The sequence below is a fragment of the Euphorbia lathyris genome, chromosome 10 (genome assembly GCF_963576675.1).
Source record: "Euphorbia lathyris chromosome 10, ddEupLath1.1, whole genome shotgun sequence".
Taxonomy (NCBI): Eukaryota; Viridiplantae; Streptophyta; class Magnoliopsida; order Malpighiales; family Euphorbiaceae; genus Euphorbia; species Euphorbia lathyris.
The window spans coordinates 53,342,334-53,355,339 of NC_088919.1; the positions used below are offsets into that span (position 1 = coordinate 53,342,334).

Genomic DNA, 13,006 nt, shown 5'->3' on the forward strand with positions numbered 1-13,006 from the left:
TCTCAGAATCAAACGTGATTATGGTAATAATTGGATCATTGATTGGATCTAGTGAGACTTCTTATATATAATCGTAATAGTTTTTGGCTCGTGTGATGCACGGATTCATCTTAACATATAAATATTAACAAAAATATAATTTAATAATTAAAATTAATGATATAAAGGTGCTATATAAATTAAATATTATTATTTTATTTTCACATTACTTTAAATAATTTTTTTATAGATAAATATAATAATATAATTAAAATTAATATATTATATATTATATTATATTATATTTTTTATCAGTAAAAAAAAGGAAGTGATACATCAGCTTCATCGTTACTGTTTTATATTATGGGTCCGTTTGTTTTACTTAATGTTTGCTGTTGCTGTTTGCTGTTTACTGTTACGGTTTGCTGTTGCTGTTACGGTTTGCTGTTTACTGTTGGAAAAAGCTGCTTTTCTAAAAAACAGAGATTCTCTGCTTTTGTAAAATGCTGCTTTTCGGGTGTAAAAGGCAAACAGGAGACCACTAACCAAACACATAATGTTGCTTTTCAATTGTAAAAGACAAACAGGAAGTCAAACAAAATGTAATTTTTCTGTCTATGCACGACACTTGAACGAGTCTAATCATGTATAGAATTTTAATTTCAAACGTCAAAACTATGTAGTTTTTTAATTTGGTATATAAGTAAAACATTGATGCGTCAACAAAAACCCTAGCCTTTTAAATCTTAGATCATTTTAGAGTTAAGACCTCCATTTTCTTCAATTCTCGCCGTCCAGCCCCCACCCCCACCCCCACACCACTCCTTGTTGACGGATCTCCTCTACCAGTCAGGCGAAGCATTGTGCAGAGCTCCTCCTTGCCGTTTCTGATTAGTTTTTCTCTTCGCTGTGTTGTGCAGTGTTCTTCCTCCTCCAGGCGGGTATGCTTTTCTGCTTTTTAATTGGTCATTCATACTAATTATTTTGTGCTTCTTAACATGTATTTAATGAGTCTTCTTGTGCTATTAATGTGTTGTTTCTGGAGCAAATGCTCTTTTTTCATTTTGAATTTTGTTAATTTTGGGATTGGGGCGGTTCTATGTGATGTAGTTTAGGTGTTTGTTAAAATGCTTAACTGAATTATTCTTATTTTCATGTTCCATTTGCAGTGATGAATATCAGAACTAACTTGAAGAAGAATACCCATTAATCTAAAGCTGCTAATTTTTCTTTTTTGATCTTAAATGGCTTCAATCTCTCTCCGTAAGACCTACAAGTCTGGGATTTATCCCATTGTCTCTCGAGTATATGCCCCCTACTTAGTCAGTCCTCTCCATTTCTGTACTTCAACTCAAGAACCAATTCACCCTGTTCCGGAAAATCCTGCACCAGCCTTACAATCACAATCCGAAACTGAAACCGAAACACCCAATGGGGATCAATTGAATCAAAGGCCGCTCAGAATCCCACGTGGTAGGCGTCCAAACCCTGAAAAAATAGAGGATACGATATGCAGAATGATGGCTAACCGGGCCTGGACTACCCGTTTACAGAATTCAATTCGGGATTTGGTGCCTGAATTTGATCACTCATTAGTGTATAATGTCCTGCACAGTGCTCGTAACTCGGAGCATGCACTGCAGTTCTTTAGGTGGGTTGAGCGGTCTGGGTACTTTCAACATGACCGTGGGACCCATATGAAGATTATTGAGATCTTGGGTCGAGCTTCGAAGCTCAACCACGCTCGTTGTATTCTCTTGGACATGCCTAAGAAGGGGGTTGCTTGGGATGAGGATATGTTTGTAGTGCTAATTGAGAGTTATGGTAAGGCTGGGATAGTTCAAGAAGCTGTCAAGTTGTTCCATAAGATGAATGAATTGGGTGTAGAGAGAACTCTCAAGAGTTATGATGTTTTGTTCAAGGTTATTATGAGGAGGGGGAGATACATGATGGCTAAAAGGTTGTTTAACAAGATGTTGAGTGAAGGGATTGAACCGACTAGACATACTTATAATATCATGCTTTGGGGTTTCTTCTTGTCATTGAGGTTGGAAACAGCAATGAGGTTCTATGAGGATATGAAGACTAGAGGGATTTCCCCGGATGTCGTCACTTATAATACAATGATTAATGGTTATTATAGGTTTAAAAAGATGGAAGAGGCGGAGAAGTTGTTTGAGGAGATGAAAGGGAAGAATATAGCTCCTACAGTTATAAGCTATACAACAATGATTAAAGGGTATGTTGCTGTCAATAGAGTGGATGATGGACTGAGATTGCTCGAGGAGATGAAGTCATTTGATATCAAGCCTAATGCTCACACTTATTCAACCATATTGCCAGGGCTTTGTGATACTGGGAAAGTTGCTGAGGCTAAAGATATTTTGAAAGAGATGGTCAGCGGGCACTTTGCTCCAAACGATAGTTCCATATTTATGACGCTGTTATCTTGCCAGTGTGAGGCTGGTGATTTGAGAGCTGCTGAGGATGTGCTAAAGGCAATGATGAGATTGAGCGTACCACTAGAGGCCGGGCACTATGGAGTGTTGTTAGAAAATTTCTGTAAGGCTGAGGAATATGATCGGGCAGTGAAGTTGGTTGATAAGCTCATTGAGAATGAGGTTATTTTGAATCCACAGAGCACTTTGATGATGGAATCAAATGCTTATAACCCAGTGATTCAGTATCTGTGCAGTCATGGACAAACAGGAAAAGCAGAAATATTTTTCCGGCAGTTAATGAAAAAGGGAATTCAGGATCCACTTGCCTTTAATAGTCTGATCTCTGGCCACTCAAAAGAAGGGACTCCTGATTTGGCTTTCGAAATTTTAAAGATCATGAGTAGGAGAGGGGTTCCAAGGGATGCAGATGCATACAAGTTGCTTATTGAGAGCTACTTGAGGAAAGGCGAACCAGCTGATGCGAAAACAGCTTTGGATGGTATGATTGAAGATGGTCATATTCCAGATTCATCGACATTCCGAACGGTGATGGAGAGCCTGTTTGAAGACGGAAGGGTTCAAACTGCTAGCCGTGTTATGAAGAGTATGGTGGAGAAGGGTGTGGAGGAGCATATGGACTTGGTAGCTAAGATTTTGGAAGCTCTCCTCATGAGAGGTCATGTTGAGGAAGCCCTTGGACGAATCGATCTACTGATGAACAGCGGGTGTCATGTGAATTTCGATGATCTTCTCTCTGTTCTTAGTGACAAAGGCAAGACAATTGCTGCTCTTAAGTTGTTAGATTTCGCATTAGAGAGGGAGTTAACTGTCGATTTTAAAAGCTATGAGAAAGTACTGGATGCTCTCTTAACTTCGGGGAAGACCCTTAATGCATATTCAATACTGTGTAAAATCATGGAGAAAGGAGGTGTAACTGATTGGAGTAGCTGCGACGAATTGATTAAGAGCCTCAATCAGGAGGGTAACACAAAGCAGGCCGATATCCTCTCAAGAATGTTAAAGGGAGGGGAGAAATCTCATGAGAACAAGAAGGTGAAGAAACGAAGCGCTTTTGCTGCCTGATTTATTATTATTCTTTTTGTTTCCTTGAGTTACAGGTCGGAAAATGGATGAATACTCCATTGATATCCTCTCAAGAATGATAAAGGGAGGGGAGAAGCCTCCTTAAAAGAAAAAGGTGAAGAAACTAATTGCTTTTGCTCCTGATTTATTTTCGTTATTTCCTTGAGTTACAGGTCGGAAAATGGATGAATACTCCATTCAAAAAATGATAAAGTTTGTTCCTTTTTTAGCAGAATAAGTTTTGTAGTATGATCTGTTGATTAAGATTTGCGTGTCAAGAGGCGGTTAATTCGAGACTTGATGTTCTTATTGGCAAAATGGTTCTAATCATATTTAATTCTCGTGTCATCCATATGAGAATTTCGGAACTTGCTGCTATCTGCTTGTTTATGAAGTTTGCTGTTCCTTTTATGTACGATTATTTTCATTTTTCTGCCTGCTATTGCAGCTGTTTTTCAATCCTAACTAAACACTATTATTCGACTGTTTTGAAGTGAAAAAACAAAAAGAGCTACAAAAAGTAGAACAAAGGACACTTAATGTGGTGCAATGCTTAGCTCGTGAATCTTATCGAATTTATATTTGAATTTTGATATCAGGACATGCAATCCATTTCAAAGTTTCTTGTGAGAAGCTTATGGTTTTCAGTTTTCTCCTTGTTCAAGTAAACTTAGAAGGATCGGTAGTATGATGAGTCTGTTTGGATATGAGATTTGAAATTGCAGTGATGAATTTGCTGGTTACAAAGTAATTGAATTATTGAATTTTCAGTGTGCAGATCTTCTTTTTGTCTATGCATTAGTTGTTTTGTGTTTCTGATTATGTTAAAGATACACTTTTTAGGTACAATATTCAGAAATAAAGTCAAGTCTGCTGCATCTTTGTCATTTGAAATGTCTAGTCATGGAATCAGTTTTATCATGGTCACTGTTGTATTCTATGGCTTTGGTTTATGCTTACAGGCACAATTGTTTAATGGTTACCGGAACGTTTTATCTAATTAGTACACAGAAAATCCAACCCGAATGTTGATTTGACACAGAATACAGTTGATTTTTTTTTTTCTAAATTAGTACACCATCTCGAACAAGGATGCGGTATTTTTCGTGGGGCCTAGGATGTGCCACTGTTTTAGCTCCGTATTTCAGCGAGGGCCGAAGTGAATTTGTTAAAATCAAAATTAAGTTTAATGTTTTTATTGAAAAAAAGAAAGTTGTATGATGTTTATAAAACAAATTTCAAGCTTCAATGACTCTTGTCCGAAGAAAAAGAGATGTATGAGGTGTTTGGTTGCTGCTTTTTAACTTCATGTTTGTCTTTTCACTTTGAAAATGAGAGTCTTTGGTGTTTGGTTAGACATTTTTTGTCTTTTGTAGCTGAAAAGTAGTTTTTTTTTTATATATAAAGGCCTTGTTTGGTAAAGAGCGTTTTGGGATAAAAAGAGCGGTTTTGACCAACTTTAGCGGTTTGACCACTGAAACCGCTGATTGGAGTGTTTGGTGGAGAGAGGTTTGGGAGAGAGTTTTGGGATGAAAACGTTAATTTAAAAAAAGCTCCTTTTAGGGGCTTTTTCAATTAGCGTTTTGCAATATTAAAATTAATGGACTTCTTTAACCCTAATTATTTTATGTATATTTTTATGTATTAAAAAAAGAAATGCCCTTATTCGTCTTTTTGCACAAACTACTATTATCAATCAGCTAATTTTTACCAAACAGGTCTATACAAACAGTTAGTCAAATCAGCTAGTCATATCAACTACTCCTTCCATTTCAAAATAATTGTCACTTTTGATCAAATTTTTCCATTTCATATTATTTGTCAGGTTTAGTTTCCAATGCAACTTTTTCCTATTTTACTCCTATTAATGAGCTTAATATTAATTACACTTTTTGCTATTTTAAGTTATCAATGTATGGAGAGAGGTTCAATTTAATGAGAGACACAAAAAAATGATAATTATTAATGAAGAGAGATAGAGGGTATTCTAGTCCATGTTGCATAAATTTAATGCAAATCAATCATTTCCTTAATATGTGTGCTTTGGTCAAATGTGACAATTATTTTGAAATGGAGGGAGTAACAGTTAATAGCTAATGTAATCAGCTAACAGCTAATTCCTAAATAGGGCCAAAAGCAGGGAATCCTACTTTTTGAAAAAACAGTTTTTCAAACAGAAAACAGTAACAACAAACAACAGTTAAAACAAACGGGTCCGTAGTTTGAAGTGAACTTGAGTAGCACTTGTAAATGGCAATGTTCAGTCAATTTTATGCAAAATGAAACTTCTCATGGTTGTTCTTGAATCTAAAATTTCTTAACTTTTATAATGTCAGGTCCAAGATTTTGTATGTTAATTTTTTTTTTGACAAGGTTAAGTATAAGTTATATTTTGATTTTAAAAGAATTTTTTTTTTTTAAAAGACATTAAAACAAACTTCTAGGGTTTGCTTATTTTTTAGAAAAAAAATGGGGGCTGAGCCCCACAAAATGGGCATGTTATCTGTTTGTCAGTGAAAATCTAGGGTATTTTTGTCATATAGTAGGGAGAGAAATATCCATTCTGATTTTATTTTAAATTAATTTTCATCCCAATGGCAACGGCAAAACGTTAATTAAAATTCCCAACTTGACTCCAACCATGATAAGGCTACCAATTTGTACACAATTACACCATCCTAGCCACACAATTTCATCAAACAATATTATTATTACTTACTATCAACATTAATTGTCCATAATATATCTATTTTGTTTCTATGCATAACCCTAATTTTCTATAAAATGAAAAGAACAAAGAAATACGAGTACAAATATTGCTTTAGATTAGAATTTTAGGCAAAATGTGCATATATGCAATTTATTTTATAGTTAACGGTAAAAAAGTTTCGGAAGAAAATCTCATGTCCCCGATTCTTTATCATCTTACATGTTTTTCACTCAATTGAGAACAAGTGATATATTTATTATATTTTAATTATATAACTCTAACTCTTAACCATTTTTAACCAAAATTAATAGACATAGAGTAGGATAAATATGCTACTTATCATAAATTAGGTGAGAGACGGGTAAGATGATAGAGAACCACAGGTGATATATTTTCTTTCAGATTTTTGTTATATCTATACATTGATCAGAAGGGGTGATGAGTCTTAACTGTGACTAAGCTTTGATAATGATTATTTCAATTTGTAATCCAGAAAAAAAAATGAATTAAATATTTCAAATCGTTATTGTGAGTAAATTTTCATGTTCTATATAATCAATTGTAATTTCAATGTAATGGATGTTTGGTATTGGGCTTATTGATGTTTGTAATTATCAACCTCCTAATTATGCTATTTTCTGGTGTATTGTCGGCTTCGAAGATTTTTGTGTGCATGTGTGTGGGTGTGTTGAGTGTCAGCTGAAAATAAGAAATGTCAAGGTTAGTGGCTATCGGGAGGATGAAGATGTTAGATGTCAGGCTTTTCATCTAATGAGACTTATTCTTGTAATTAAGTATATTTGGACTTCTTTAGTATGTTTGATGTCTCTATGGATCCTAAGTGGAAGATAATTTTATCTTTGAATGTGCCTCATCGAAGTCAAAGTTTTTATTGGGTTGGTGCTACTAACATAGAGGGTCACCACCATCACTTGGTGAGTTCTGACATGTGTACCAAGTCCATGGGAGGCTGAATCGTTGACCCATGTCTTGCAATACTGTATGTTCACAGACTTAGCATTTGTTACTGTCGCAGTAGATTCATCAATGTTTCTTTGATGTTAACATAAATAGCTGGTTCAGTGCTAGGTTATTGGGTAATCTACTTCATGAGATGGAGGAGGGTGCGATTTTATTCGTCACTACTTGCTGGATGCTATGGTGCTGGCAGAACGAGACGGTGTTCCAAGTTCCTATTGTCATGCCTTTCAAACATGCATAAATAAATAATTTTGAGGAATGTGCATACATATTATGACAATTTAATGTTCTTGATAATTTGGTTCAAATTGAGACTAAGTTTGAGTGCCTCGTGAGTTGGGAGACACCCTAGGATGACATGCCTAAACTTAATACTGACGGCTCGAAGCTAGACTCAGGTAGGATTGATGCTGAAGAGGTCTTGCGCAATGCTTAGGGTCATTGGTTGGACGGTTTTTCCCATAACATTAGAATGAGGTCTTCCTTTGATGCTAAAATATGGGGGTCGTTTTCAAGCATCAGTTTAGCCTTTAATTTGGGTTTCTCTAAGTTAATCATTGAGTCGACTAATAAGGAGGTCATCAATTTCTTTACTGGTTCGGGTGAGCCTTATAACCGTCTCCGTTCCAACTTGGTTCTAGGTATTATGTGTTAGAAAATGGCTTTGTTATGTTGAATGAAAAATGGTTTTGAAAGTGTGGGGTATATTTGTCTTTAACCACTTTGCTCTCAAGAGCACTTTTACAATCCCACATGAGAAACTTATAACTCTTTGAGTGGGTATATATAGAATTGGGCTTTAGAAGCCTTTAAATTGTGTTAAGTGGTTTTTAGCAAATATACCACACGCGCGCGCTCGCTCGTTCGTTCACGCGACGCCCGCCCGACTGGACTGGGCCCGAATTTTATTTTATTTTTTATCCGTTTCAACTTCTTTGAATTTTTTTTCAGCATTTTAATTAGTAAAAAACAGAACCTTATTTATCTCCTGGTCTCACTCCACGTTCTAACGTGTATATGAACGTTCTAACGTTCATATTTCTGTGGCCTATAAATACAGTAAGGTTCCAGCTTTTCTAAACACAGTTTTTCTTTCAATCGTTTTTTCTGAGCAATTAAAATACTCTTTTGCTGTTCTACAATCTTCGACTTTGAGTGCACAGGTTCGAAGGTTTTTTGTGTTAACCTTGGGGAGCGACCGGAGTTACAGATTGCACCTCGGTCTGCCGAAATTGCTTTCAAGGCAGTGGCCTCCGCCACGGCACAATCCGATTTTCATTCTTAATATCAATTCCGTTTTTCTGTAACCCTCCTTTGTTTCTAACAATTTGAAAGCGAGTTTCTATTTCGCAATCATGTCTGCTTTAATTGCGAAATCCCTTCCTGACCTCTCCAAACTTGAACCTCTAGACGGTCTTAATTACAAAAGATGGTCGCAGAAAATTCTGATTTTCTTTGAACAACTCGAACTGGACTATGTTGTTGTCCAGGATCCACCCTCTGACCCAAATGGTCCTGCCATGTCCCTGATTGTTCAGCAGTACGACACTCGTTCTGCAAAATACGAAAAAGACAACAAAACAGTCAGGGGTCATCTCCTAAATCACATGTCGAACCCACTGTTCAATATTTTTGTCAATAAAAGGTCTGCCAAAGAAATTTGGGATACCCTCAAAGAAAAATACGGGTCTGATGATGCAGGTAAACGTAAATACGTGGTTGGAAGATGGCTCAATTATTAAATGGTTGATGAAAAACCAATCATTGACCAGATTCATGAATATGAGAATCTAGTTGCTGAAGTTCTAGGTGAAGGCATGACAATGTCTGATCTGCTGCAAGCCAATGTTCTCCTAGAAAAATTTCCACCCTCCTAGAGTGATTTCAGAAACCATTTGAAACATAAGAAAAAAGACTTCAGTCTCTAGGAGCTAGTCAGCCACATGAGAACTGAAGAAGCAAATCGAATGAAAGATAAGCAACTTTCCTCTAAGTCTGTTTCAATTAATGCTAATATTGTTGAATCTGCTGTGGTGCCAAAAGATAGGAACAAAGGACCTTCAACCAAATTCCAAAAAGGCTCAAACCAGAATAAGCCTTTCAAGAAGAATGCAAGAATTCAGAAGAGGAAAGTAGTGGAATGCTTTGTGTGTGGTAAACCTGGCCACAAGGCATTTCAGTGCTACCAAAGGAAGAACCAACAGAACACCAATCATAATCCAAACAACAGAGCTGCTCCACAATCCAATCTGGTGGAAAATGAAGAAATTATTGCTGCTGTTGTGGTTGAAGCTAATCTGGTGGAAAACAAAACGGGCTGGGTTCTAGATACTGGAGCTACAAGGCACTTATGCTCAAACAAGGACCTGTTTAATCACTTTGAGGACGCTGCCGATGGGGAATGCGTCTACATGGGAAACACCACTACTGCTGGTGTTGTCGGTAAAGGAACAATTTTAATTAAGTTAACTTCTGGAAAAAGCTTGTCTTTAAATAATGTGCTGTATGTGCCTGCTCTTCGTAGAAATCTTATTTCTGGTAGCTTGCTAAATAAGGCTGGTTTAAAAATTATTTTTGAGGCTGATAAGGTTATTCTCACTAGGAATGGGACTTTTGTGGGAAAAAGGTACCTAGCTGATGGCCTCTTTATTTTGAGCAATGTCCATGTGAATTCTGTTGGAATTAATGCAACTACATCTGCTTCTGTTTACTTGAGTGAATCCATTAATTTGTGGCATGGTAGATTAGGACATGTAAATTTTGCTTCCATTAAAAAATTGGGAAATATGCATGTTATAAATGTCACTAATTCTGAAATTAATTCCAAATGCTCTATATGTGTGGAAGCAAAATTTGCAAAGAAACCTTTCTTACCTGTTGAGAATAGAAGTACATAACTGCTTGGTTTAATTCACTCTGATTTGTCTGATTTTAAAAACTCTGTTAGCAAAGGTGGCAAAAGATATTACATTACTTTTGTTGATGACTTCTCTAGATATACCAAAGTATATTTATTAAAATCAAAAGATGAGGCTAAGCATATGTTTATTAAATTTAAATCAGAGGTAGAGAATCAATTAGACAAGAAAATAAAAAGGCTTAGGTCCGATAGGGGAGGAGAGTATGGAACTTTTTTCCTTGAGTCCTTTTGTGAGAATAATGGCATTGTACATGAGACTAGTGCGCCGTATACACCTCAACAAAACGGTATAGCTGAAAGGAAAAATAGAACTCTCAAAGAGATGATGAATGCCATGTTAATTAGTTCTGGGTTATCTGATAACATGTGGGGGGAAGCTGTTTTATCTGCATGTTATATTCTGAATAGGGTTCCCCATAAAAAGTTAGATAAAACTCCTTATGAACTATGGAAGGGTTTTGCACCCAATTTGAATTTTTTGAGAGTTTGGGGTTGTCTTGCTAAAGTTGCATTTCCATCCTTTAGAAAGCCAAACATAGGACCCAAGACCTTTGATTGTGTTTTCATTGGTTATGCGTCAAATAGTGCCGCTTATAGGTTCATGAATCTAAACGACTATAGCATATGTGAATCTAGAGATGTAGTGTTTTTTGAAAACACCTTTCCCCTAAAGAAAGACAAACAGTGTGATGCAACTAGTGCTTCTACTTCATTATCTATTCCTACTCCAATTGTGTCTGCTTCATCTCTACCTCAGGATGAGAATGAAAATGATGTTGCTTTTGAACCTAGGAGAAGCAAAAGAAGAAGAATAGAAAATAGTTTTGGACTAGATTTCATTTCAGCCTTTCTATTAGAAAATCCAGATAACATTACTGATGAGATTATGTTTGCCTATCTAATAGAAGAAGACCCAAAAACATATAAAGAAGCAGTCACTTCTATAGATGCTGATTTTTGGAAAGAAGCTATTAAGAGTGAAATAGATTCCATTATGGTCAACCATACATGGGAATTAGTTGATCTGCCAAAAGGCTCTAGACCTATAAGGTGTAAATGGATATTTAAACGAAAATTGAGGCCTGACGGATCCATTGAAAAATTTAAAGCTAGATTAGTTGTAGTGGGTTATAGTCAAAAGAAAGGAATTGACTATTTTGATACTTATTCTCCTGTTACTAAAATATCTACTATTAGAGTTCTGATTGCCATTGCAGTAATTCATAACTTGGTGATACATCAAATGGATGTAAAGACGGCTTTTCTAAATGGGGATTTAGAAGAGGAGATCTATGTACAGCAACCAGAAGGACACGTCATACCTGGACACGAGGACAAAGTGTGCAAATTGAAAAAATCACTCTATGGGTTGAAACAAGCACCCAAGCAATGGTATGAAAAATTTAACAGCGTTTTACTTTCCAATGGGTATGTGGTTAATGGATCGGATACATGTGTCTATTCTAAGTCTTGTGATTCGAATTATGTGATTATATGCCTATATGTGGATGACATGCTTATCTTAGGGACAAGCCTAGATATGGTTAATGACACAAAATCCTTTCTCTCTTCTCACTTTGACATGAAAGACATGGGAGAAGCGGATGTAATTCTTGGCATCAAAATTACTAAGACAGAAAATGGATTCCATTAGGACAGTCACATTATGTTAAAAAGCTGTTGAAAAAATTTAACAGTTTTGATGTAGTTCCAGCTAGAACTCCTTATGATCCTAGTGTAAATTTAACAAGTAATAAGGGAGGAAATAGTGTCTCCCAAGAGGAATACGCTAAGATCATAGGTAGTGTAATGTTCCTAATGAACCATACTAGACCTGACATAGCCTATGTTGTTAGTAGATTGAGTAGATATACTCACTGTCCAAGTAATGAACACTGGACTGCACTTTATCGCTTATTGAAATACTTAAGAGGTACCATGAATTATTGTTTGCACTTTACTAAATTTCCTGCTGTTTTAGAAGGATATACTGATGCAAATTGGGTATCTAACAATGATAAGGTGAGTTCCACCAGTGGCTATGTTTTTGTTCTAGGTGGTGGTGCAGTGTCTTAGAAATCATCCAAGCAAACCTGTATTGCTCGATCAACCATGGAATCTGAATTTATAGCTCTTGAACTGGTTAGTCAAGAAGCAGAATGGTTGAGAGCTCTAGTAGTAGATGTTCCATTGTGGGGGAATTCTTCTGCACCCATTTCAATGCATTGTGATTCACAGGCAGCTATCGGTACAGCAAAGAATAGTGTCTACAATGGAAAGAGAAGACCTATTCGCATTAGACATGGAATTTTGAAACAACTCTTGAAGAATGGAGTAATTTCCTTAGACTATGTGAGGTCGGAAAAGAATCTAGCAGATCCTTTTACCAAAGGGTTACCTAGAAGAGTTGTACTTGAGTCGTCGAGGGGAATGGGACTAAAGCCTGTTGAGTAAAGGAAATATGGTGGACACCATTCGTGGTCAAACGAAACCATATTTTCCTTGTTATGCACTATACTACTCCCATTCCTATGGCAAATAATAGTGCGTGTGTAATCCATAGCCCGATTAAGTGGTGGTTCATGATAATGGACCTGATGGATGTGTTTTGAAGGTTGAGTTATGAGAAACTCTTAATGATCTCATTTTGAGATCACCTACTTGAGTGTGGAGGTGGGCCGCCTTCTATGAAAGACTCAGGCAGTCTTTCTAGAGCACTCATGAGACCCAAGGTGTACGCATGGCCTTCAAAAGCGTTGTAATGTATTATCGCGGAACAGCAAAAAGTTTTTAAGGTTATTTACGTGTTGTGGGGGTCTCAGATGAAGTTTTAGAAGTTCAAGAGTAATTCACTTCTAAAACGTCACCCTGTTGCCTCATCTCACTACGTAT

The 13,006-nt window shown here is 36.5% G+C and overlaps 1 protein-coding gene across 2 annotated transcripts; it reads left to right on the forward strand.

The window, feature by feature from the left end:
• Nucleotides 1–725: 725 nt before the first annotated feature.
• Nucleotides 726–3,932, forward strand: LOC136208795 (large ribosomal subunit protein mL102 (rPPR5)). Of its 2 annotated transcripts, none has more exons than XM_066000022.1 (2): nucleotides 726–920; nucleotides 1,149–3,932. In XM_066000022.1, the coding sequence occupies exon 2, from the start codon at nucleotides 1,224–1,226 to the stop codon at nucleotides 3,501–3,503; it is 2,280 nt and encodes a 759-aa protein (XP_065856094.1). In that variant the 5' UTR covers nucleotides 726–920; nucleotides 1,149–1,223; the 3' UTR covers nucleotides 3,504–3,932. The 2 variants fall into 2 exon arrangements, with proteins under 2 accessions (XP_065856094.1, XP_065856095.1); XM_066000023.1 differs by having other exon boundaries at nucleotides 726–916.
• Nucleotides 3,933–13,006: the final 9,074 nt, after the last annotated feature.